At 34.2% G+C, this 27,904-nt stretch overlaps 1 protein-coding gene across 1 annotated transcript in view; it reads left to right on the top strand.

Annotated features, from left to right (window-relative positions):
- The window catches only part of TRDN (triadin), a 379,865-nt gene that overhangs the window by 227,189 nt on the left and 124,772 nt on the right, over window positions 1-27,904 (top strand). Inside the window, exons 15-21 of the mRNA XM_034669079.1 lie at window positions 2,936-2,965; window positions 3,702-3,719; window positions 7,387-7,419; window positions 7,537-7,563; window positions 9,637-9,663; window positions 17,864-17,911; window positions 27,447-27,494. Of these exons, the coding sequence (XP_034524970.1) occupies window positions 2,936-2,965; window positions 3,702-3,719; window positions 7,387-7,419; window positions 7,537-7,563; window positions 9,637-9,663; window positions 17,864-17,911; window positions 27,447-27,494 (231 nt within the window). The remainder of the gene's footprint in view (window positions 1-2,935; window positions 2,966-3,701; window positions 3,720-7,386; window positions 7,420-7,536; window positions 7,564-9,636; window positions 9,664-17,863; window positions 17,912-27,446; window positions 27,495-27,904) is intronic.

The raw sequence follows: 27,904 nt of genomic DNA, 5'->3' as shown, positions 1-27,904 counted from the left end.
ACAGCTGCTGTGAGCTTCAATGTTCTTAATAAGAGACTGGTTCAGATTATTGGGCATATGGTCTTTAGGGAAGTATATTCACCAAGTAAGCCTTTATAATATTTTTAAGCCATTTCAGCATAGTGCTGAGAGGGTATAATGAAGTTTAATAGTCTGAGTGTTAATGGCTGGTACTAATAGCTTTTCAGGGTCAGTATATGATCTTTCATTTCTAAGCATTATGTTTTTTGTTGCTCAGGTATTTTACTCATGTAAGTCTGCTGCTCTGTTGACTTCAACCCAAAGACATGATTTTACAATGACATTTTAAGTTAATTTCACTATAGCTCCCATTTTTAGAAAACATGTATTGAATTTTTAAAACCTACTTGACGAGAACATGGCTTGTTATTTTTTTATATTTCTTGTTCATGAAATGGTCTACTTTATCTTAATAAGTTCTATCTTTTACCTGATCCTGGACTTCACATTTTTTATTCTTTCATTTTAATGCAATTGATACCTGGTACATTATATTACCAATTCCTTTTTTCCCTTTAAATATTTTATTTATTTATTTGAGAGAGAGAGAACACAAGCAGGGGTTAGGCAGGCAGAGGGCAAGGGAGAAGAAAACTTTCTGCTGAGCAAGGAGCCCAGTGTGGGACTCAGTCCCAGGACCGTGGGATCATGACCTGAGCCACAGGCAGATGTTTAACGGACTGAACCCCCAGGCACTCCTATATTACCAATCGTTATTATGAGGGAGAAGGAAAGCAGATTAAAACAACAGACATTTCACAGATACACATATTGTATTCAGCTTTATATATCTACCTCACGCCAGCATCTAGTTGAGAATAGAGATATGGGGGTGCAAATAGTCTTCTCCTTACCCACCACATTTTATCTTCTGTCTGTCCCACCAGTCTTCCCAAGCTTTATTTTCATTTGTATTCCTGAACGGTCACGTACTCATCATAATCTTCCTGTGTTTTCCATATTGGCTGTGCACTAGGAGAGTAACATGACCTTTTGGGCAGGCAGAAATCCTACTTCAGTGTACTGGAGCCAAACGAATTGAAAATTACAAAGATTGTTGAACTTTCTACTTCATCATTGCAGCTGTCGTGCTATAAGAATCCATGTCTGCATTGTTAATTAAGGCATATGAACAAGAGGATATTTATCATATTCTTATATGAAATCGTTTTATATCATATTTTTCTGTATATTTGCATTACTCGCTTATCTGTTTAAGGTAATTACTCATGAAGAAAATGAATGAAAAATTGCTTGCCAAGCACATTTTAGATAGCAAATTTAGTCTATTCAGTTATAGTTCCAGATGAGAAACTAAATATCAAGAAAAATATTTTTTTGGATGGCAGAAAGGATATTAAGAGCAGTCTAGTCTAATATTCTTTTTACAGTGCCACACTGGACATAATAACACTTAATAAATGTTGAGTGAATAAGTTTCGTTCCAAGGATTTATTATTTTTCAAAATAAGGTTTGTTTTTCCCTTACACAGGATATATACTCCTATTACAGAAAAATTAGAAATTCACAGAGAAGACATTGCAAAAATATCACTTGAATGACTGTATTTTTCTATTATGTGGGTGTCTATGAATTCTTTAACAATTCCACTACTGTTCAGAATGTACTATTTAATAATGCCGTTATTTAGACATGTGAAACAATGTCATGGAAAAAGCTTCTTCGTATATATATTTTTATGATAATTTAGCACTTTTCTCTTTGGATTTCTAGTAGTGGACTTACTATATCAAAAATCATGCTCATTTTAATGACTTTCTCAAGATTCTTTCTCAAGTTGCTTTCCTAAAATGTGTTTCTAACTGCTCTTTCTATGGAAGTGAGGTTTTACTTCTGCCTCTCTATTACTGTCATTGGTTATCATTTTTTCGTAAAACAACTCAGTTGATCGTCTAACTGCTTTTTGTGAATACACTCCCATTGTCATCTTCAAATATTTTAGCTCTATTATTTCATTATGAAAGTAAAATCACGGTACCAACCACTTCCCCCTTATAAGGCACACAAATCCTCCAAGCATATAATTATCAGCCAGAAAACAATTTATTTACCTTTTGCAATTATCAATTTATAGTTAATTATTACAATTATAATTTCAGTAATATCCAGAAAATTTCAAAGTTAAGTTACAAAAGATGTAAAGGAAAAACCACAGAAGATAAATAAAATATTTCTGAGCAGAAACTTAAGATGCCTCTATTCTAAAATAAATGGGGTCAAAAACCTCTCATTTTATTTTCAAGTGATAGGAACAGAAAGTTGCATGACCTAAATACTAAAAAATAATAAAATTTTCAGATCTAGGCTGAACACCCAAAAGACTAAAAATAAAATAGATGTCTGCTGACCCCTGAATACACATTACTCCATAGCAGCTACTAAATGTAATGTATTCATCTGTAACCTTTGAACCGACATCAACCTGTTTTTTTCCCATTACAATAGAAATGATTATATATTTGTAATTGTAAATATATTGATTATTCAGAGAGTGAAAAGCAGGTGATCTGGGTGGCTTTAGACTGAGAAGAAACCACAGACTAAATTCACAGGCTTCAGCCCATCTTTATGGAAGCAGACCATATATTGGCTCAGCTTGACTTTCTATTAAAAGGTTATTAGCTTTGATAGGCACAATCTAATCTCTGTGCAAACTGTATGTGGATATTTTCTTTCATCTCTGTCCTTTTTTGTAGTCTTTCTATTTCAGAAAATTTCTTATGTACTGCCTCACTCTAACACTCATCTTCTCAAAAACTATTCTAGAAATACATTATGTGATCATTCCACTTTATTGAAGATTATTTCAGAGTATTTGGCACTTTATTGTAAACTAATCAGTTGTTGATTTGTGATATCTGCTTTATCAATAATTTATCTTTGTGTTTTCAGATTCTAAGAAAACAAAAACACCCGTAGAAGGTATTGGAAATATTTTCCTTTTCTGTCTTATATTTGTTGAATCCCAAATTATATTTCTTCTTAAAGGATTATTGAAGAAGAAAAATCAATATGTGGGACAGGGGAGACAAAGAAAGAAAAAGAGGAAGAGAGAATATGATGGAAGAGTCAAATCTTTACCGACAATATTGCTGAGAGATATTTAGCAAAATAAAAAATAAATACTGCATATGTTAACTTTCACAATAATTGTTTTCAAAGAAATGTTTGCTTGACAAGAAATTGAACCATGTTCAGTATCAAGCATTTATTTTACTAGAAAGCATAAATTCAATTAATCTTGGATACATCAGCATCAATTAGGAACTGAATTGTTCCTTTAAGTCTTGAATAGAATCATAACTCATCTGGCAAGGATACCTGTTTCTTTTGTATTTGCTTATATGTGATTATGTGTTCACCTGTGTTTAAGAAGACTGCAAGGTATAAATCATTGAAAATGGTTAAACAGTATAATCTTAGGTTGATTCATTGTCAATGTTTTGCACTCAAATTATGGAAACACCTACAGTAGTAATTGGCAATACCTCAAAGCAACACTGAAATTTGAGGAGAGAGAATGGGGGAAGGGGTTGGAAAAATTACAGTCTAGTCAACATGTTGGGGGACTAATTTTATCTTTGAAGGTTTTAAAAACATAAGAGCAATTGTTTTTCTTTTTCGTTTGTTTTTGTTTTGTTTTCATTTCTTTCAACAGAACACCCCAAGGAAAAAAGTAAGGAAATGCATGCAAAGTATATTTGTGTATACGTTTTTTTCTCTTTACAACTATTATTGGCCTGCTGGTATACGTAGACTTGCATTTTTGAATATCTCTTTTTTATATTTTATGCATGTGAACTCTACTTGTTGTTTTGTTATAATGAAAAAATACACATAAGAAGTAGGAAGATCAGTAGGAGAAGAAAGGGAAGAAGAAAGGGGGGCAAACAGAAGGGGGAATGAACCATGAGAGACTATGGACTCTGGGAAACAAACTGAGGGCTTCAGAGGGGAGGAGGGTGGGGGAATGGGATAGGCCGTGATGGGTATTAAGGAGGGCATGTATTGCATGGTGCACTGGGTGGTATACGCAAGTGATGAATCGTGGAACTTTACATCAAAAACTAGGGATGTACTGTATGGTGACTAACATAATATAATAAAAAATTATTATAAAAAACCCCACAACCTGAGGGTCAGAGGGACTGAAAACCATGGCAGTCATCCTTAAAGTCCTTTTCCAAATTCGTACAATCATCTAATAATATTATCCACAGCCTCATAACCAAAAATACTATTTCATTTCATTCCCCAAAACTGTTCATGTAAATCTAGTCTTTGTAATCTGGTTTGTTCTCAGTCCTTAAAAAAGACCAAATAGAAGTTCTTTTTCAGGCTGGTTTCATAACCACTTTCCGATTATCTTTCTTCTTGTAATCCATAAATATTTTGGCATGTTCATATGATATGTGACATTTCATTCTTAATGTGATTTCCCGCTGCAAGCGCTATGAGTTCTGCATAATAGCATTGCTTGGAATCCATACCTTAGGCAGCATCCACTGTTGCTTTAACATTGTGTTAAAGCTGTTTGCTAACAGTAAAGCTAGATGCCTTGAGGTTGTATCTTTTGCAAATACATGCTCTCCTCTGAAGAAATTAAGATATGGTGAACAAATGGAAACAAAAAACTCCCAACTTAACCCAACTCAATCAGCCATTAAAAATGATTACATTCCCAGAAACGCAGAGCTTTTAAGGATCCCAGTGATACTTTTTAAAAACTCTGTTTTAAAATATACACCATTTTTTGAAAATTTTATGTATGTTTTGGTCCTGCAAAAGGTTAGGACACTGAGGCATTCTATGTCATAAAAATGCTCTAAAATATTCTGTGGGATGAATCATGAAATTAGAGTACAACTCAGCCAGGGGGAGCAATCTATCTATAGAGAAGTATGTGTTCCTTCAGTTGCAGATTTATGTGCGTGCACAGCTGCTGATGGGGACTGGCTCACGGATACAGAAACACTCTATAAACCATTGCACTAGCAGGAAAACGGAGGACAACCGAAATGTGAAAAATGATGTTAAATTATAGATAGATAGATAGATATCCTTAAGGCCCTCACTTTATTGCAGGCTATATAATTGAAAAGATCTCACAGACACACTGCATCTCCTTGGCAATCTTTGGAGCACTGGTATACTTCATTTAAGAAAAAAATGCCTTCCCAGGCATTCATTTACATCCCAACTGCTTCCCTCATGGAGAAGTTCAGTGGATTGTGACTTGGGCAGTAATAGTGAAAAGAAAAAGAATTTTCCTCTAAACAGCTAATAATTCTTTTTAAATTAACTTATTTTCTCTTGTTTTTCATCTAGAGTTGCCTTTTTCTTTAAGATTTATTTATTTGAGAGAGAGCACATGTACTCATATGCGNGATGGGGGGGGGGGGGGGGCAGAGGGAAAGAAAGGGAAAAATAGATTCCCCGCTGAGCTTGGGGGCTGACCTGGGGCTGGATCCCATGACCCACAAGATCATAACCTGAGCTGAAACCAAGAGGGAGATGCTCAACTGACCGAGCCACCCAAATGACCCTACACTTGCTTCTATTGTTATTGTTGTATCTTTGAATTTGTTGGATTTGGATTTTTGGCTTTAAGATTGCTTCATTCAATTATACATCTCCATCCCTACATTCTTATTTTGCTTCTACTTTTCTACTTATCACAATTAAGAAGTTTTAGGGTTTCTTAGCTTAAAATAAATCATGGTGGGGAAAAAGGGTGAAGAGTACATGGGACCATCATATACATATTTTTAAAAATTCTTGTGAACTATAATTTTTCTCAAAATAAAAAGTAAATCAATCATAGATATGATTTGGCAGTCCCTGTAGAATTAAAGGGTACCTTAATGTATATTTATTGAAGATAATTCAATAATTACATCCTGAATTATCCTACATAATAAGTGCTCTCAACAGCCTTTTCCTTCACATTGTTCCAAATTAGCACAGGTATTTTTTTGTTTACATGATGGCTTTCTGATGTGATTGGAAGGCCCTTACTTTAGATTTGTAATATCACATGTAGCTGGAATTCAACTTTAATGCTTACCCAGATCAACTTCTAGTATTTTTTCAACTGTCATCACTTTGCAATTTCCTAGAAATGTTACATGAGTGGTGCCCCAGTTCAGCAATAAATTAAGCAACACATTTAATTACTCCATGTTTTTCAAACAATTTCTGGTAATGTTCTCACCATGTTTAATTTTAGTTAAGTCACCTAAGTGTCTTCTTTTTGACCTGTGACACTGGTCAAGTGATTTTTTTTAAGTTTGTTTTACTGCCCGCATGCTCTGTGTGACTGGATAAATTGCTTGTTATTCTTACATGGCTACACTCTTGATAAACAAAATTGTACAGTTGAGAGACGATGAGATGACTGTAGAAGATCTGATGGCCCTCTATGTTTCTAAAATACAGTTCTTAAAATTCCTTCGGTATAAACACCTTCTAGTCTCCAAAATATATTCATTGAATGAAACTTTAAAATAATCTCCCCATACCTTTTCTTTAAAAATCTGATAATAATGTACCTGTGTTAAAACATTTCTTGAGAATCTCCTTTTAAATTAATTTGACAAGCTTGTCAAGGCAACATAAAAAACAGGATTGCAGATGATAGCACTTAGTCTAAAATTAGTACTTGCACTTTGTATAAAATTAGTTCTTATTATAATATGAGTGTTATCTTACTCTCGAGGCCAGAATAATGCTTTGTCTCATACCATATTGGCAAAAATGGGTTCTTAAAAAGAAATACTATCTAATAAGGACTCTACAAAGAGTGTTTGTCCTAAAATGAGGGAAGTGTGTTTTGTTTTCCACTGAAAATTCAATCTATTTTAGTGTCTTCAGTTTGCCTCAGCAAAGCCTTTGTCTTAAACAAATAACTTTTCAATATAAGATTTCACCTTCAATAAGGAAGTCCATGTGAAATCTGTCCATCCTTCTCTGAAAATTATTTTAAAACAGCTGTAACAATTATCCTTTGTGTTCATTTTTTTATCCCAAATGTATTTCATGTTGATCTAATAAATAGCAAATTAATTATTTTCCATTCTTTATAGACTCTATTTAATTTTTTTGGTTTATTATCCATGAAAAATTTCAGCTCCTCTTACATAGAATATTTTTATGCTGTTCTGTGATGGAACTCAGTGAGGGAAAGAGAAGAAAAGATTTGTTTTATGAGTTTTATTAGTTTGTTTTATTTGTTGTTACAGTCCGACATTAGCACATACACGTTTCTCTGTGTAAAACAATTAAACTGTGACATATAAAATTGGAATAATAATAATAACAACAACAATAATAATATGTTTCAGAACAGGAAAAGAAAGAAAAACATGTGGAACCAGGTAACTTTTTAAATTCCTCTATCCGACTTTCATTTTATTGTTTAATTTGCGATTGAATACTGAATTGCAATAGAATGGCTTAAAATGTTGACTTTTTTCTTTTTTCCTTTGGTACAGCGAAGTCATCAAAGAAGGAACATTCAGGTGAGTTTGACCGATGTTCCTGGGTTCTTTCCACCTGATGTCCAATGTTTAATAATGCTGCAGCTTAGACAGGTGGTAAAGGCCATGCCAGGAGAGGGCAGGAAATCCCTTTAATTTATGATCTTTATTTCAAGTTCTTGACGTAAAGTTAACATCAGTGTGGTTTTAGAAAACAGAAGCCAAATAATATGTTACACTCCTGCTCCCCAGTGAGTGCTCTGTAAGCCAGCAGCATCAGCTGGTTAGAAACGCAGTGTCTCTGGCTCCAGCCTAGACTGAATCAGAATCCATTACTTCCTAAGACCCCAGTGAATCTGTCAGAGCGTTGTTTGAGAAGCACTGTTGAGTGTTAAATAACAAAAATAAAACAAAACAAGAAAAAAAAAACACTTTCTGTAAATGCAGCCAGTATTGCTTTACTTGTAAAATATGGAGTATTTAATTCTGCAAATATTATCTCCCTATTCAAAATGTCTTAATGACATTTCTTGAGTACTCAGGGGAGCTGCAATGAAAGTAGAGGTAGATTTTGCCCTCAATATATTTACATTCTAATGGGAGGAAATTGAATTGAGATTCAGACAATCACTAAAACACACGTACAAACAAACATATCTAAAAATGCCGTTGGTACAAATACCAAATGGTTTTCTTAAAGGTTTCTCGCATTAAGCTGCCTTATTAGTTGTTTCAAATGAAAATAAATGCCAGTTTCTAAGTCTTATTTTACTGACTTCATTTTAAAATATTATATGTTGATTTTGCCTTCAAATTTCTACTCAAAGAACTTCACTGAGTTTTCGTGTGTGCGTGTGTGTGTACGTGTATAGGTGGTCATAGATTCATATAACCTCCATTAATCATATAATGTCCATTAGTTGTTCTTCCCATTTTATTGTATTTAAATGGAAATTGCATTTACTCAGTGTTATGTAAATAACCAACCATACAAATATACCTCAACTATTTCCCACCCTCCGCCCCCCACCACAGACCAGAGCAAACCACAGGTTCAAAGCTACATTTCTTATTCTTCTTCTGAGTTTTAAAACTTCCTCAGACAACTCAAATCCATTTAGTTATTCTTCCAATTAGTTCCCATTACATCATCCTCTTTCCTTTATAATATCACTTATTATACTGTTATAATTACATTACCTTTTCTTTTTTCCATTTTAAATAGTCAGAAATTAGAGTGCTTATTATAATGGCAGGCACACAGTAGGCACTTGATAATGGTTGATTAAATGAAAGGAGAAACACCAAATAGAATAACCACATTTAAAAAAAATTTAAATGGGAATGACTTTTAAATAATTTCCAAGATGAAATGATCATATTTCACCATTTCACATTAATATTGATATTATTTGTCCTTTGGGAAGGAATGTTTTTTCCACCTTACAAGGAACAGAGTATTTGTTCATTTGTGAGTAACATTTCCACAGGTGGGCCAAACACATATTCTTATTTATGTACATATGCAGAAAACTAAAATAGAGTATATATCATAGAAACATATAAACACAGAGAAACATGCAGAGTGACTATGGCTATGATTGGTTTCAAGAATATTAATAGCTAACCATTATTGTCTAATGTTAAACCTGACAAAATACAATAACTTAAATTGCTTGAAATCATTATCTGTTCATTTCAGGGTGTGATTACAGCATAGCAGCTTGCAGTAATTAGCTGTATTTTAACAATTGAAACCATTGGATACTTTATCAAATCACTTCGTTATTTTCATACCACTTTAAGGAAAATGCATTGGCTTGTATATAAAAACAGATTCTTAGCTAATTTAAAAGGCAAAGCAAAATGAATAAGTTGTGAATGAGCATTCTGTGTTGGGAGAAGATATATAAATGCAAAAAAATCTATGGTTCATGGCATATATTTATAGTATACCAAAGAAAATGGCCCGGTGTTGTATTTTCTCCTTGTCAGATCTATGTTTTTCCTTAGTTTCCAAGGTTATAATACAGTCTTTTAAAAAATTTAAATAACCTTAAAACTATTTTAGAGACTGTAATTAATTTAGACTTTACTGTTTCTTATCTTTAACAGCTCCAAGTGAAAAACAAGTAAAAGCAAGTATGTTGAATAAAACTTTAAAAAAAGCGAAAGGAACGTATTTCAGCAGCTTACTAATTTAAGTTTTCTGCTACAGACAGGGCCAATGCTAATTTTTGAGGCTGGCTTACGAAATGTTTCTTGCTATTAGTATTTGTTGCGTTGAAATAATATACATAATTATTCACCCTTTTCTGTGAATTTACTCTTCTTAAAATTTATTTTCATTTGCAAATGTTAATTTGTCCAGATCATAAATCCTTTTTAAGTAGTTTATATTTTTGTTTCTTATTTTGCAGAATAAATGATCTCTTCAGTTTCTTAAACACATCAAACTTAATTTTCCTAAAAATTAATCACTTGACCAAACCAGGAGGCAAGATAATTTGTCCACCAGTGAAAGTCATTGTGTTTTTAATGAAATGAAGCCCCCAAAATTTTAACTACTGCTCGTGTAATGTCATAATTTCCTTTTAAGGTTTATATCTTCAGATTGTGAATATTAACTGATAACTGATACCATGGCATTTGCATCAATATTAGCTTTGACAATATGCTTAGGGACAAATGCTGGTTTCTTTGATGCTTTTTCTCAATTAGATGAAGTACTTAACAAATTGTCACTAATGAAAATTATTTTAGTTGTAATGACGTGTATTTGATTTTAGAAAAAATATACTTTCAGCTTCTCTGAGATTCATGGTCAAATCTCAGTTTTATGCAAGATGTAAATATGATTACATTTTTCGTTTTTGGAGCTGCACAGGTATTAATGATGGTACTAATATTATATATATATTTGTATATATATATATATATATTTGTATATAATATATAAACAAATGCATGTTTTATTTAGTGCCAGTATCTTGAGATAGAATATATCATTGGTGTATATATCAGAGAAAAATTAGAAAATGTAATTTTGAGTAACTTGATGGGAATGTCTTTTAAAAAATTACAGTTGGAAGTGTTTACATAGACGTTATAGACTTTGATTGAGAGTTGTAACGTGAATCTAAAATTCCATTTATATTTTCATGAAAAATTTTAGTTGAATGTAAAACTGATTGGGACTCTATATTATGGAATCTTCAGTATGCTAATCCTTACTCTGTAGAAGTGCATAATCAAGAAAATACATAAAACAAAACATAATTTTGAGGCACTGGTAGAGAACTTTAGATTGAAGATTATGCTAAAAAAGAATATTTTCTTCCTAGAAAAATGTGACATATAGATAAAAATGTTGATTTGCAGTAAAACAACTCTGTAAGTTCTGCTATCTATGAAGCACACTATCCAATCAAGTTTTGAAGAGATCAGCATCTTTTGCAGGAAATTAGCAAATTAGGTTGCTAAATCATCTTAGACCCAATATAAAAGTTTCAAAAGAATTAATACTCAACTCTCCATTTGGTTGAGAAATTTAGACTTAACATGAGCATTATCCCTCAAAAAAATTTAGAGATAATTCATAAATTGTTTAAATTCTCTATTAACAACATGACCATACATTTCTTCAACTAAGAATTGCTTTTCAGTCTTGAAACCACACAACAGAGGAATTTTTATACATCTGCTATATACAGTGAGCCATTCGTAAAGTTATTGCCTAATGTAAAGATGGCATATCATTAAAAATACTACTGAAGATTCCTAAAATCACCCATATGGTATGGTGCACATAGTTTTGAGTATATAACCTAAACATTTGGGATATGATTTTACATTAGCTTAAATTATGAGAGCATATGAGATTGAGATGTATAGCTTAATTAAGATAAATTATTTATCTAATACAATTGCATGGTACTGAATTAAAGAGGAGAGGTGAGATTGACAGTCTGTGGAAAAAATAAAAGGTAATTTGGCATTAGCACTTCATTCAAGGAAATAACTAGAATGTCAATTAAGTTTGTTGTGTGGAACTGTTTCTTCTAGATCCTGAGGAAACCAAAATTACTGTAGGGAAAATACTGGAGGACACAGACACACTTGGGAACTGTACCAGTTCAGGGTGATGGTTATCATGGTACCAAGAACTTGAAGAAAAGGGAAATCTTTCAGGTTCAATGATGTAGTACTATGGAGGGGCACTTAATATATCTATATACAAAGTTATGTGTCAGAGATTATGTGGATGGAGGAAGACTGCGTTGGATCAAGCAGGCATGCCAAACCTAGATTACAATTTCTGCAGGTCAACCCAAATTCCTTTATCATAGGATGTACAAAAGTGCCTCAACACACCCAATTCCCTTCTCCACCGTACACTGTACCTGCTTTCCCACACTCTGGATAGCAACATAGGAGTTGATGTGACGATTTTTTCATTTGCAAGCAGAAAGAGGACAAAACAAGCAGAATTGTAAGCCCTAGGTCATTTCAGATCCTTAACATTCTCCTTGGTGAATCTTCAAGAGGGAATGTAGTAAACAACAGTTAGCAAATAAATTTGACACATCATACCCTTTTTTCCCCCAAGGACACTTCAGTGAACAGAGTGCCTCAAGACCTTTGGAAATATTGCTATACATTACTTTCTTCTTCATACCAAGGACCACAGGGCTCTGACCATGTATTCCATGCGCATGTTCTCCCAGCCTCTGGTCAGTTTGAATTTTGAGCAAAAAAGACTCCAAAGACCAGATCAGGACCAAAGGCTAGTCATTTTTAATTGTGGGTTCAAATTTATATGAAATGGCCATAGTCAGGCATTTTTTGTCCCTTGATATTAGCACTGCATTAGATTTGTGGTATGCTCAGCCTATGTTTACCACCTGAACTACATTTTAGTATCTACATGGATGAGTCAGATGTCAATCACTTGATCTACTAACACATGTCAGGATTCTTCAGGAAAAGTTAGTATACAGAATTTTAAAATAAAGTTCCTTTGGGGCACCTGGCTTGCTTAGTCAGCGGAGCATGTGACTGTTGATTTGGGATTGTGAGTTTGAGCCCCATATTGGATGAGGAGATTACTGTTTTAAAAAGGAAAAAAAATAAAGTCCTTTTGAATTTCGTTAGTTATATAATATTAGAAGAGTACTTGGGGACAATTTATATTAGTCAAAAAAGTGGCTTGGCCCCTGGGATTCAATTACATACTCTGTCATGGAAGTTATGGGGGGGGGAATATCTATGAGCCTGAACAATAGATCTGATATTAATGAGGTGTGTCTAGAACACAGATTGCATGACATGTATGACCATGAATCTCAGCTGGTTAAGACAGTCTTCATATTCATATTCATATCATTTCAGAATAATTATTACTAGCACCTCCTTTCCCTTGCTCAGTTTGGATAATAAATTATAAGATCACAACCCAAATCACAGACAGTGCTGACTGAACGAATTCAAAATAGTACTGATATAATTCTAAGAAAAGACAAGCTCCACACTTGGAAAAGATATTTGTAGCACATATAAGTAGCAAAGAAATAACTCCAAAAATGACAAACAAGACAAAGAACTTGATAGACAGTGAGCAGAGAAAAATGGACAAAAATATATAAGTAAGCATCAGAAAAAAAAAGCCTCCCAAATGGCTTATAAACATATCAAAAGATGTTCAGTCTCTTAGTATAATGGAATTTTAATTGAAAGCACAATAAGATACTGTTGTACACATGCCAGATTGACCAAAAAGAGAAAAATGATTATTCTGGTAATAGTAATGATATGAAGAAATAGAAACTCTCACATGCACTGTTCGCATGAATGTAAATTTTGAGGGAACATTGTGGCATTTATCTGGAAAAATTTAAATATGAGCAAATGCTATCACCCAATAATTTCACTTCTAAGAAAATGCTTGCACATGTGTAGTAGGAGACATGTGTGTGAATGTTCATAGCAGGATTATATGTAACAGCACAAAATCAGACATGGCCTAATGTCCATTGTCAGGAGAACGGATGTATAATTATTAGAATGTATATATTATAGTAGAATAGTATACAACAGTTAAAATTGATAATCAGCTATAGCTACTCATGTCAACATGGCTTCTGTAAAAGGTTAAACTGAATTTATTTAAGCAAACAACAATTTGAATCAAACAGTGCCAAAAATGAAAAAGTAGTTAGAGGCACTCCATGGGCAGGGGCTAGGGCAGAGGTTTAAGAAGACACAGAACCAAAGCAAAGAAATACTTTAATTGGCTAGAACTTAAATGTTTGTCTTCTTTGGGAAAATGTAGTTATTTGGCTGTCATGATAGTTGTTCTTAAGTTCTAGTTTTTCAGATTTCAGAAAAATCGTGGTGACTGGCTTTGGTTTGTTCATATAAGCTACCAAATTCACTAGAGCTACACCAGTCTAATAGCCTCTTTAATCATTTTAACACTGCATCTCAACGTGATGTTTTGAAAGAAGCAAATCACAAGAATTAAACAATAGAAATCAATTTTTATAGTTATTTCAGTAAACAATATAATATATGAAATTGTCTTATCTTTGTTTAGAGATAAGTACATGTAATAAAAAAACTGTACTGAAAAATATGGACATGATTAATACAAAATTTAGGACAATGATAATTCCAAAATGAAGGGAAAAGCATGCGGTAGTGGAAGATTTCAAAGGCTTTGGTGGTATTCTATTTTTTAAGCTCGCAGGATGTTATAAAGGTGTGCACATTTTTGATTACCATTTGTTAAAATGTGCACATATGATATATGCCTTTATGCCTCTCATTTCTATAATATTTTTCATAATTAATCAGGCTTTAAAATCCCAGAGCATGAGAAGATAGAAGTGACTACATGGAGTCGCAGCTCTCTGGCAGCTGTGATGGACCACAGAAAGACGAGTGGCTGGGGTTGGGGGCGGATATAAGTGAAGGATGTGGTTGTCTGCAGTTATCAAGAGTGACATATTATGTTTCTGAAAGTATCACTGAAGTGGAAAACTGATGAGGTAGCAGATAGAAGTAATATTTGCAAGAAAAAGGCCTTGACTTGGCAAAAGGAGATGCGATGCGGGCTAGACTGGTATTAAATATGGGTCAGGGATTGGTCATCCTTTGGGATGGAAAGGAAAACAAGTGGCGCAGGTATGTGCCAGAGAGGTGGGGAAAATATGAGGTAGTATAGTCTGCTTTTGTTTTCTCTATGAATCTCTCAGCAGCGCTTGCCTCTCCACTGCGGGATACCGGAAGCTTGAGGAGGAGCGGGAATGCATGAGCCAGCTGTCTAGCATGGGAAAGCAAGTTCCCTAGGTCTGCGCTAGTATTGCTGGTCGGTGCTGAGCACTCCCTTAAATACTGAACTGAAATCATTCCAGTGAGATCTGCAGCAGGGTGAGGGCCTTCCTCAGCTTGGATGACTGCTCAGGTGGCAGGCATAAAGTAGTTTTGGTGTTTTCAGGGTATAGTGTGTTGAATTGTGCCTCCCAAAGGATATGTTAAAGTCCTAAGTCAGTGTCCGTGAATGTGACCTTATTTCAAAATAGGGTCTTTACAGAAGTAATCAAGTTAGGATGAGGTCATACTGGATTACAGTGGCCCTGTATCCAGTGACTAGTGCCTTTATAAGAAGAGGGGGATTTGGAGACACACACATACACACAAAAGGAAGAGAACCATGTGAACGCAAAAGGAGAAATTGGGATGATGCAGTTATAAACCTGTATGTCAATGGTTGCCAGCAACCACCAGAAGCTAAGAAGAGGCAAGGAAGGATTCTTTACAGGAGAATTAAGAGATAACTTCAGAGGATGGCCTGACGACACCTTCATTTTGGATTTCTTGACTCTAGAACTGTGAAAGAATAAATTTCTGATGTCTTTAGCCACCCAACAGTTTAAAAGCAGCCTGGGGGACCACTACTGCTGATGACTATAAAAGCAGACATGAAGTGAGTGATTGCACCATGGCTCATTTATGTATTAGCTTGGAAAGAGTGAAAGTGAGGACCTGAGGAAGATCTGCAGCAGTAAGAAAGGGGTAAGATCAGAAGAATGAAAGTATTGACGGAGTCGGACACTATTTGGAAAAGATTCTTGAATAAATGAGCTGTAAAGGGAAGAATGGTGCAATGGTGCCAAAGAATAGGATTTTTGGGGATCAGAGTTTTGGCAGAAGAGGAAAAGTCCAAGAGTATGTTGGCGGGCAGTAGTGAGCAGAGAACTGGAGTCCAGTTTTTAGAAGTGAGGAGGCTAAGGAAATCAGAGATGAAGTGAGCATGTGAACCGTGTGTGTAAGTGACTCCCAATCCTGGTTAAATGTTAGACTATCTTGGGAAACTTCCAAATATATGAATAGCCAGGCTACATCCCAGACTAACTCAGAATTGTGAAGCTTTCAAAGCTCTGTAGCCCACTCTAGGCCTACTACATCTCAAAGTCATGGACTTCTAACAGCCCCCCCCAGCTTATTCTTCTGTGCGGCTGTGACTGAGACTTGTTCTTAACGAAATCTCACAGTAGTAGTGGAAAGAATGATGACTGTGTGCAAAAATACGCAGTGAGGGATGGGACAAGAGTATAAGTTTGGTTAATGACAACGAACGAGAGGCATAGAGCCAGGTGCAACCTGACAGTGTGTATTTCAAAGGAACTGGGATTTAGAGGAAGCGAGGAGGTAATAACCATTGAGAAGTAATAAGAAGTAAAGAGGATATATACATCACTTCCAGGAGCGTTGGTATGCAGGGGATGGGAAAACAAACATCTCCATTTTAGAAGACTGCTTGCAGGGAAGCATTCCTTAAGAAGCTTGGATGGGGTTAAAAGAAGAAAACAAAGCACACGTTCTAATAGAGGCTGAGGATGCAAGGGAGTGTACTGTGGTGGAGAGTTGACTTTGGAAGGACTTTGGAAAGGGTCTGTTTTTGAAAGAAACGTGAACTCAGTTTTCTGCTGGCAGCCTAAACTCGTGGTGGTAACCTTGGTAAACAGGGATGGGGATCCCCAAAGAATTAGTCTTGATTGTCTCTTAGGGGAAGTTTGGTAATCAGTTTTCAAACTATGGTCTGGACCAGCAGCATAAGCCTCACCTGGGAATGGATTAGGAATGTAAATTCTGAGGACATGCCCCAGACTCACTGTATCAAAACCTCTGGGCTCAGCATCTGTGTTTTAACAGCCCACAGAGTGACTCTGATGCATGCTCAAGTTTGAGAACCATTGGTGTAAAGTCTTCATCTGGAAGGTATATAATAGCCAGGGGTCTGGGAGCTCAGGGTTTTAAGGCAGCCTGGAGAAGAGGATATTTACATGACTTCTTATCTAGGCTCAACTTGTAAAGCTTGTGGTATCTAGTATTATGGAATTAAAGCCTAAACATGATGTGAAGTTCTTCTCTGACATCGGATCTTTCTCACAGCTCGAAGTCTATGGCATAGGGAGGGCAAAGGAACATGAAGAATCCTGTAGTTTGGTTGTTCCCAGAGCCTCGGCTGGGATGTATATGAGTGAGGGGGATATGTACAGATACTAATAAGAATAAAAATAAACATAAAAATACAGGGGACTGAGGAGAACAACATTAAAAACTAAAAAGTTAATAAAATAAGTAAATAAAGATTTGTAAATATTCACCGGTTCGCTGTTATTTTTCTTATTTTCTTATGAACTAGAGAAAACTTTTATTAGCTTTGATTTGAGGTCCAAAATTTTGTACTAGGACCAGCATTTCAGATTATGTCTTCAAGGCAGCTCTCTTATATTCCACACTAGATATTCAGAGAAACTACAAGAACACACTTTGGGTCTTTTATTTCTCTCTCTCTGTGTCTCTTCAAAAAATATTCAAATGGAATTTTCTGTATTATTATGGTGAATCTTTTATAATATAAAGCTAATTGATTGAGGTCAAATACTGCTTACCATCCCCATAATTAAAGGCTAAATGAAGAAGTCCTTTGAAGTCCTCTTCCCCACAACTCATACATCATTTTATATTTGAATATAAACTAATTAGTATTCCAGTGTATTTTGTGAAATAAGCCACCTTATCTAATGGCCACTACTTACATAGGCATTAGAATTTAATGCCACAGAGTTGTATCTTATAGAGATAAGAGAGTTCATTACTTAAAAATATATATATAGGTACTTTATAGAGTGGTTTTCTCTGCTGCTTGCTTTGCTCTCAGGTGCCACAATTTATCTTTGGGGCACTTTTAGTCTTGTCTGACTTATAATACCATAAGATAGCGACCCGGCATTTCTGATATCCATGTCTCATTCTTTAATATTTGAATTTGCAGAAACTGAACGAGCCAAAGAAGAGACTAGTGCTGCCTCAACTAAAAAAGGTAAATGCAGCGTAAAGAAAAAGATGTCACGGCTATAGCTTATTTCTGCTAAGGTTTCTAACTTAATGTATTGTTCAGTGCTTATAGAAGAGTTCTGTTTATGATTTTACTATTTCATTGATACATTAGCAAACCCACTTTGCAGAAGATTTATGGTATCCATGTTCATAAGGCTTTGTCTTCAGTGTTCTAGTGCCAATGGCTTCATTCCTTTAGGGTGATAAACTAAAACTAGTAATTATAGTCCAATTGCAAGTTAGTGTTTGAAAAATTGAAGAAATGCTGCTATTTATGCTCAACGGGATCCCAATCATCTGGAGAGCATTCAAGTTCAATATACTGCCTTAGGAAGGCAGGGCTTGAACAAATGAAACTTGGACTAGGAGACCTTACGTGAACAATGTTCACCTTGTGCTTGCATAATATTAAATTAGAAAATGTGCTCCTTGAAGTGCTCACCTGGGGATATTGTGCTTTAAGAAATATTGGGAAGTTTGGAATTTAAGTTTTTAAAGTTATTTCTCTTGTCACGTCCAATTAGAGGCAATTACTTATATGAATATTGACTCCCTTTAGTAGACATTTTAAATGATATTTTTAAGAACATTAATATACTTTAAAAGTAATCATCATGACGAGACTATGGACTCTGGGAAACAAACTGAGGGTTTCAGAGGGGAGAGGAGTGGGGGGATGGGGTAGCTGGGTGATGGGTATTAAGGAGGGCACGTGTTGTAATGAGCACTGGGTGTTACACACAACTAATGAATCATTGAACACCACATCAAAAACTAATAATGTACTGTATGGTGGCTAACAACATAATTTTTAAAAAAAGAAAAAAAGTTTTACATATTCCCAATTCAAATGAACTGGAACAATTCTAAAATTTGTGAGTATGTTTTACTGATACACAGAAATGAGATCAGTAATATATCCAGTGTTGCCAGAAGTATCTCAAGGGACAATTTAACAACCTTATACTTAACATACACTCACACACACACAAACACAAATCTACACATATACTTTTTTGCACACACACCACTAAAACACCATAGTGGTTTTCTCCTAAAAAACTCTCTTATTGCGTATGCTTTATAAAGAGAATATATATCAGGACTCAAGGGAGATATAAAATGTACATAATATACATCCTCAAAAGCAAGCAATTTACATATGTACATATATGAATATAAATACATGTATATAAATTAACACAATATAAATTAATAAATTTCATTAATATATAAATTAATGTATAAATTAGTATATATGTGTCTAAGGTAAGACAAAAATTAGATAAAGAATATTTAAAGAAAAAATATAAACTTTTTTGTGAGGTAATAATTAGAAGCTCAGGTTACTGAAATTAATGGGTGCCCTCTCTTAAATCCTAACCATATCTTTTCCTAATAAACTAATATTTGTGATGCCATTTTTGATAAGTGATTACAGTACATATTGTGTTGATATCTTTTGCTAGATATCAATGTGCCCTAAGTGGTAGAGTCATAAATTCATCAAAGTCCACAGTAATGTATCTCATTCTTTCATGGTGTCTTATTTTCTAATCAATTTTACTTGTTGGCATTAAGCAGGCTGTGGGGAAAACTTGGTTGTTTCAGAAAGGCTAATGCCATGGTATCATGAAAAGGCTAAAGGTCTAAATATAGATTCAGAGAAAGTCATTAATCTAGGGAAGGATAAAGTATACATGGTCCAGTAAGTGAATATGAGGCCAGGATATTGGTATGTTTTAAAAGCAAGAACCAAAGTGAGGCAAAGCTGTGTTTCAAAATTGGTAGCCAACAGCGAGGCCAGTGGGGTATCCAAATAACAGTTGTTTGGGTCTCATATGGAATTAGATTTCAGATACTGAGCCTCAGGGAATTCCTGATTATGAAAGACAGTCTGGAGACAGAGTTAAGGAGAAAAAATTTGACTACTAGTGACTGAGCCCTGCACAGACTGTGAATCACTTGGATCCCGGAATTTAGGGTAGAAATACAAGCACACATAGTTTAGAGTCCAATCAGATCAAATTGGAGTGAGCAAAGATACTGAATTGAGATTGAACCATCACTTAGTGAACTCATGGGGATCTTCAAGCAAGAACGGTCCTTGAGTTTAGAGTAAGGCCAAACATTTTGGTTGGGGTTAAATAGAGCTGACTGTTAGAGTGGAATGAAAGAAGAGAACAAATCTTTTAATGAAAATAAACTACTGGCACCAACTACTTTGCTTCTAGTTAGTCTTAGATCTTATACCTCAATTCTTAAATGTGAACCTGCATATTGGGTTTGCCTGAAACTACAGCATGAACAGAAACAAGTGTTCCTTCCAAATCTGTCATAAATAGATTGAAATTCAGGTAGCGCTTTACCAATTCAATAAGTTACAAGTAAAAGTCGAAAGAGACTTCTCTCATTTGTCAGGTAGTTTTTCAGTCCCCTGCCCGCTCACTGACAATTGATCACACATCACTTCATCATGGATTTAGTAGCCAGCCCCTAATCTCCACAACACTTAGCATCCTTTACAATATGTTCGACTTCAAGTCTTTCAGAAGTAAGTAGGGTAAGAAAATTATTTAAGGGTTATTTTTGTTGTCAAAACATTGTAAATTGTTCTACATTGAGGTTTGAACTAGGAACTATGTATGCAACGTTAAGTGGAAATTACTGATTTTGTGGTTCTTTTAAAATTTTCATAGTTAAAAAAAGCTCACTATTTTAAATTAATTACAATGTGCCAATTTATATATCCAATATAAATTGCTTGATCTTAAGCTACTTTTTAGTCATATTTTCTTTGGGGATATATAGTATTTAATCATCAATATATCATCTTTTTAACTTAAATTTGTTTTGCAGCATTCAAATCATTTTCACTTTCATTTAACATATATTTATAGTTCACATACTATGTACAGAATTAAGAGCAAATGTAGATGTTAATATTGTTATTGAGTAATTTAAAATACTGAAAAATAGGAATCTAAGTTGTTTAGACCTCAAGTTTTGCTACCACCTAAAAGTTTTCTATGTAATTATTGTTCATGGTTGAAAGCCAAAAAGGTAAAGAGATAAATACAGATACGTTTCCATAGGAATTTAAAAATTATTCTTACCTGGGGAAAAGCAAAGATTTACTATTAAGGTGACTTTACAGCTAAGACTTAAATAATGTTGTTATGTAATCATTAGCTGGAAGGGTATCTTGGGCACAAGCAAAGTGGTGAGAAATTGCAGGATATATACGAGAAAGAACAAGAGTCTCAGGAACATTGTGTAAATTAATACAGTCCGGGATAATAATGCTGCAAAAAGTCCTGATTTTAAAATTGGACTCTATTCCATGGACAATAGGGAGTTAATGAAAATTTTAAATATAGGAATAATATTCAGACATTTGCTTTAGGAGGAGGCAGGGTAGTTAGGATATAATAATGTAGGTGACATGTATTAGGACTGGTAATAATTACGAGATTGCAAAGGAAGGATATTAATAGAATTTGACAACTGATCATCTTTGGGAAGGAAAAAAAAGAAATGATTTCATGGCAATAATAAGTTTTCAGACTGGGTGCTAGAAGAATATTGTTGATATTCTTATAAAAATTACGAAGGAAGATGAGAAGTAGTTTGAGGAGGGAAGACAAGATTTTAGACATATCTAAGTTAAAGTGCCAGTACTACATGCAAGTGATATCACATAGGTAGCTCTAAATGTAAAACTAGAGCTCCAGATAATGGCAAGACTGTGATGTATAGGTGGATGTCCTCTGCATGGGGTTAATGGTAGAAACAGTCAAAGTCCATGAGCGTGTTATGAAGAGACGGTCTAGAGAGGGAACAGAGCTGGGGTGGAATGCTAGAAAACACATATATTTGGAGGAAAGAGGGCAAAGAAAGTCAAAGAAAAAAAAATGGAAAAAAGTGACTAGAAAGGTAAGAGTTTAAAAGAAAAGTAGTTGTAATTTTTTTAATGTCGTAGTAACCACAGGAAAAGAAACTATTTCAGTGGCAAGGTGGAGGTCACCAAGTCATTGCCAAGTGGATAATTATTAGGGCAATCACACACTTAAAAGCTAAAGGATGACAAATGGATTGAGGGAAGGAGAGGTGAAAAACACAGGCAATTATGCTGAAGAAAATGTCCTGGAATAAAAGGAGACAGGTTAGCAGCTTTGTGTTCTTGTTTAATCTAGAGCCATCTCCCTTTTCATCTCAGAAGTAAAGTGTTTATCCTTCTTTTCAAGACCAGCTTCTCCATTGTGTCCTCCTTAATCAAGCATCCATGCTTTCTGTGGCATCATCCTCTTTCTTATTACTGATTTTGTTCCTCATTTTGGAAACAATATTCTCAACTTCCAAACTCCTTTTTCTTGATTACTATTTCTCTCTCTACCATTTTCTCTTCTCCACATTTTATCCAGTTTTCTGGATACTGGAAAGCTAGTACTGCTTCTCATCTCCCCCCAATGGTGAGGCTTCTGTCTCTACTGTGTCACTGATGCTCTGGATAATGCTGATGATGCTATTAGTGCTAAACCAAAGGAACCATTCAGTACTCACATTACTAGGTTTCTCAATTGTATTTACCACTTTGTCTCTTACCTAAGCTTCTCTTTTGTTGGCCTATCATGACAACATGGTGTCCTGGTTCTCCCCATATCATCTGACCTTTTATTCCTAAATTTTGTTTTGTTTTGTTGCTGACTCTTAAATTATTGGTGTTCCCAGATTCCATTATTAATACTCTGAACTTTTCATTTTATACTGTGTCTTTGTGAAATATATCAACTTTCAAGGTTGAAACTCTGACCTACATCCTGAAGATTCCCAATTGTATGTTGCCACTTCAGGACTTCTATGTGAAAAGGCATTTCCCTGAAGTTTCAAGTTTGTATGCTCAAATGTCCAATAAACATCTTCAAATACAGCCTGTCTTAACCTAAACACCTCAGTCCCCCTTCCCAACATGTTTTTCATTATTATTGGTGAATCTAATCTACCTTTATCTCACTAGAAAACTGGGGATGATCTATGATTTTTTATCTTTCTCTCCTTCACCTGATCATTCAAGGTGTCTCCAAGTTCTGCTGATTTTACCCCCTAAATATTTCTTGAATATATTTCCTCCTATTCATAACTCTGACTTCCATCTTAATTTAAGCCTTCATTATATTATGCTTGAACCACTGTAATGAACTCACTATTGTCCTTAGGTTCTTGATTTTTATTTCATTAATATTGATCTTACCAGAGTTTCCCCACAATCATAGTAAGTTATCAAGTTCATAAAACTGAATAAGCCATACAATTTAAAACTCGCTTTTTCCAAGTTCGTCATAAAATAAATAAAATCCAACCTTGTTAAAATGACATGAGTCCCCCAAGATCTGATCCCTATATTCCTTTCAACTTCATTTTCAGACATTCCCATTTGAATGCTACAATAAATATCATATTGCTCATTATTCCAAATTCACAAATATAATGTAAAATTCAGGAAAGATGGTAGCAGGAAGGGATGGTCTTATGAATACATTGATTAGTTAGTATCATCTAAGAATTGATGAGAAGTCTCTCCTGTTTCTCCACCATAATGTATTCCAAGGATCTTTATATCCAAGATGTAAGACTTTTTCTTCCACAGTTAATGATTTATTCCATTGTTTCAGTCATTGACATCCCCAGGCTGTACCCTTAAAATATGAACAACCCTTGGGCAGATAACATTACATTCTTATTTCCTTGGAAATGATAGTTTATCATTCTAAGGCTGTAGGTCTACACCCCAGAAGTAATGGATAAATATCATGTGGGGGACGTTTCAAACTGTAAATATTTTCTTACTCCTCACTTCTTTACCAGGATTCTAACATACCCCATCTCCAAGTAAGCCTCCCTACCTAGGTACAAGTCCCTACTCCTAATGGGAACACATCAGGGTCTTCATGAGTGATGTGGGTCAAGAAAGGAGAGATTAAATTGTTTTGGAGAATTGAGTCCCCAAAGAAAAAGGAGAAGAATAATGAAATAAAAGCTTGGAACTACAGAAACCAATTTCTCAGTCTCACAGTTTACCTCAGGACTATCTCTAATCCAGGCATTACTTTCTAAGAGTGCTAGTTACTTTGTTTCCTTTATATTAGTCAGGATCTCTGAAGGAGTGCAATATAAATCTGCTTTCTTCCCCCTAAAGTAAATCCTTCCAAATGTAGAGCAAAGAGAATTTCTCTCAGCACCAAAGGAGATTTCAGGTACCCTGTAGCATAGAAAAAGAAATTGATTGAGGTCTTCTTTTGATTCCAGGCAGTTAGAAAATCCACTTACTTACATGAGCTATTTATTTCTAAAGTTTACTCTCCATAGAATTAGGCTTGATGAATATTACATCAGATAGAAATGAAAGGATCATCATTTCATGCAAAATGTGTTCTTTTCTGTACAGATAATCAGCATTTTCAGTGACCTTTTCTGAGTACAAAAAACTGCTTTAGGGGACTATCCTCCTCTATTTAATATGAATGTGGAGCCCATCATTGAAAAGAAAACTTGGTCTTTATGTGTAAGTCACATTCAAATTGTTTGCTAAGAGACATTTACTTTTCAGAGGATTAAGATAAAATAAACTGAAAAGTACATATTTACTATACAATATTTATAATGATTCTTCTGGATAAAATAATTATGAATAAGACTATATACCCATGGGCTCTATTATAATTACAAATTTTCAGTGTTTCATTTCCATTAATGTACCACACATCTTACTATCTCCTTTATTTAAAGTATGCATAGTAAAGTCTGACTCTAGTTTGGAATTCAAGGTCTTCTGTAATTGGCCTCATCTTTTATTTTAAATTATTCAGTATCTCCTCTGTGGGAGCATTCTGCTTCAGCTAAACTTGTTCACTTTCCTCTAGGCGTACCTAAGGCTTTCCTGCTCCTTTGTCTTTCTTCACATCTTATTGGCTACACCTAAAATCCATCCTATTCCTGGAAAATCACCACCAACAAAGCTTACCCATTTTCCCTCTCAATTCAGAACATTTCTTATTAAGACATATTATTTGTCAACTAATACATTTAATCACTAAGCAAAACTATATCAATCACTTGCTATGTTAGAAACAATACTAGATAGTGTAAAAATGTAAGCAATACATGTCTAAATATCTCATGTATCAAAGAAAAAATGACAGTAAAATTTGGAAATATGTTGATTTAATGTATGATGAAAACATTATTGAAACTTGGGGTGCAGGCTAAACAGTGGTAGGTTAAAATTTGTATCCTTTAAAAATATTCATTAGAAAATAAGAAAGGCTGAAAATTGAATATCTAGAAAGCCAATTTTTTTAATATGGAAAATTAAACCCAAAGAAAGTAGAAGAAAGAGAAATTTAAAAATGTAATAATAAAAGTTAATGAAGTAGTAAATTAAGTTGTAAAATGGGGAAAGCAAAAAAGTCAAAATTAGATTGGCCATAAAACCTAATAAAATATATAGACTCTTATGAAAACTTATTAAGAAAAAAGAGAGAAGGCATGAAACATCAATGTCAGAAAATTAAAAGGAGGCATCATTACAGATCCTACAGAAAATTAAAAATAGGAATATTTTCCAATAAATCTGAAAGTTGAAATGAAATTCATATTTTGAATCCATAACTATAATTCTTCCCCAAAGAAAATTCTAGCCAAGTAGCTTCACTGGTGAATTCTTTCAAACATATAAGGAAAAATTATCACGAATCTTACCCTAACCTTCCAGGAATAGAAAAAGAGGAAACATTCAGTCATTTTATGGAGCTAGAATAACCTTGATGCCAAAACCTAACAAGAACTAAAAAAGAAAGAAAACATACAAGCAAACTTCTTTTGTGAACATAGAGACATAGACCCTAACAAAATATTAGGAGATCAAGTCTGATAATGTGCATGAAAGATAAAACATAATAAAGTTGGTTTTATTTGGAAAAAAAAGTAATTAACCAGAATAATAGAATAAAGGGAAATGAATTACATTCATTCATTCATGTACATACATACATCCATTCTGTTAGTAGATCCATTTAATATAATCACTAGAGTAGAAAGAAACTTCCTTAATCTGAAAAGATATATAAAAACCATTTGCAAATATTCTCAGAGAAAATGAAAAAATTTCCATCTGAAAATTAGAACAAGACAAGGATATCTGTTATTACCAATTATGTTACACATTGTACTAGATTTTTTTAGCCAGTGTAATAAGGTGAGAGAAAGATATAATATGTACAAAAATAGAAAAGAAATAAAACTCATTATTAGCAAATGAAATTATTATCTACTTGAAACAATCAAAAGGATCTACTGCTGAACTATTATAATTAATGAGTATATTTAGCAAGTTTTCTGAAAAAGTTATGCTACTTTTCCCTCCCTTCTCTAGTTCATGACATTGGTTTTTGTTTTTGTTTTTAAGAGATCATGGCCAGTTACACTGTAGACATTTTGATTGCTTTGATGATTTCTTCAGAATATTATTCAATATATTTTTTACATCCTGTATTTGATTAAACTGAAAGCTAAATCTTTGGCTTAACTGGATTCCAGTTGGATAGTTCAATGCTCTGGCAAGAATACTTCAGCAGGCAATATTATTTTTATACATCACACTACATATCATTAAGAAGCCATACTGTCTGGATGACCCATTCTGAATGAATTTTTCTAAGTTTCATCATTGGTTAAATTGGTGACAATCACATTGCTTTGTTTCAAAGTTGCATTTTTCCCCTTGCAACTCTGTGGGGTGATACTTGGTCGTAATGGTAGTATTCAGTCCCCCATTCTTCTTTCATCAAATGGCTGCTAGTGTCCTCTGAAGATCCTTGCTTGAGTCAGTTATTTCAGTGGAGAATACTGATTTTGTATGAATAATTTCTACTGTTTTGATGTATAAATAGGTAAACAGTGAGTACTCTACTGAGAGCAATAACTCTTAGTGATAGCATAGTTCAGGTTAAACAGCACCTAAATAATAATCTTATTTCTCTTTTGGTTACTTATGATTTGGGATGACTTTAATATTTAAATGAATCTCAAGCATGTACTGTTCTTTCAGTTGGTTGAGCTAAGTTAAGCTTGAATTTAAAGGAACGTCTTAGTTGACATTTTCAAGGCACTCAATGACTCCAGCAATAACCTGAAGTGTTAGTCAATTAATCATAGTCCTGTCAAGTAGAATTATTTGTAGAGCTTGTTTATCAATGCAGAATATAAAAGAAGGAGGTAGAAAAGAATGGAAAAGCTAGTCAGAAGAAGGAAAGGAATTATTTCTTTTTTTCTCTAATTCTTTAACATTAGATTTAAAATAGGTTTCAGTTGGTTTATAGAGAAATGAGAAATGTTGAAAAGCTTTAAAATAGCTTGTTTAGAGGAAAGAGCTGGCAATGAATGAGTTACCAAATGCTTTTTTGAGCAGAAGCAGAATTTCCATCTGGAACTTTTATTTAAACCTTATCTCTTCTTTGCAGCTGTACCTGGAAAGAAGGAAGAGAAAACAACCAAGACAGTGGAGCAAGGTAAAAAAAAATGAAGGAGGTTGACATTATCTTCTTTAGAAAGACAACAACATGAGGAGGAAAGCACTGGATTCAGACAGGAGGAAGACAATAACTGTTAAATCTATTGCTCTCTATCACTGTCCTTGCATGTTTCTCTGTGCCAGGGAGAATGTGAGGCAGCAATTGGGTTTTTGTTCTTTTGTATAACTAAACTTTGAATATAAGTTCAGAGCAGGAAAACGCCACAGACTTCTTAATTATATCAGGGAAAATGCTGGAGATTATTGGGAATAAGGAAATGATCGGGGTAACTGATAGACATTTTTCTGTTTGATTTGTGGTTTTAACACCACCTGATTGATCATAGTCTAAAGAATAAAGATGACATAATTCTATTTATGCAAAAATAACTTCTCATGCTTAAAAAA

The sequence above is a fragment of the Ailuropoda melanoleuca genome, chromosome 10 (genome assembly GCF_002007445.2).
Source record: "Ailuropoda melanoleuca isolate Jingjing chromosome 10, ASM200744v2, whole genome shotgun sequence".
Taxonomy (NCBI): domain Eukaryota; kingdom Metazoa; phylum Chordata; class Mammalia; order Carnivora; family Ursidae; genus Ailuropoda; species Ailuropoda melanoleuca.
This window is presented reverse-complemented; position numbering and strand designations above follow the sequence as displayed.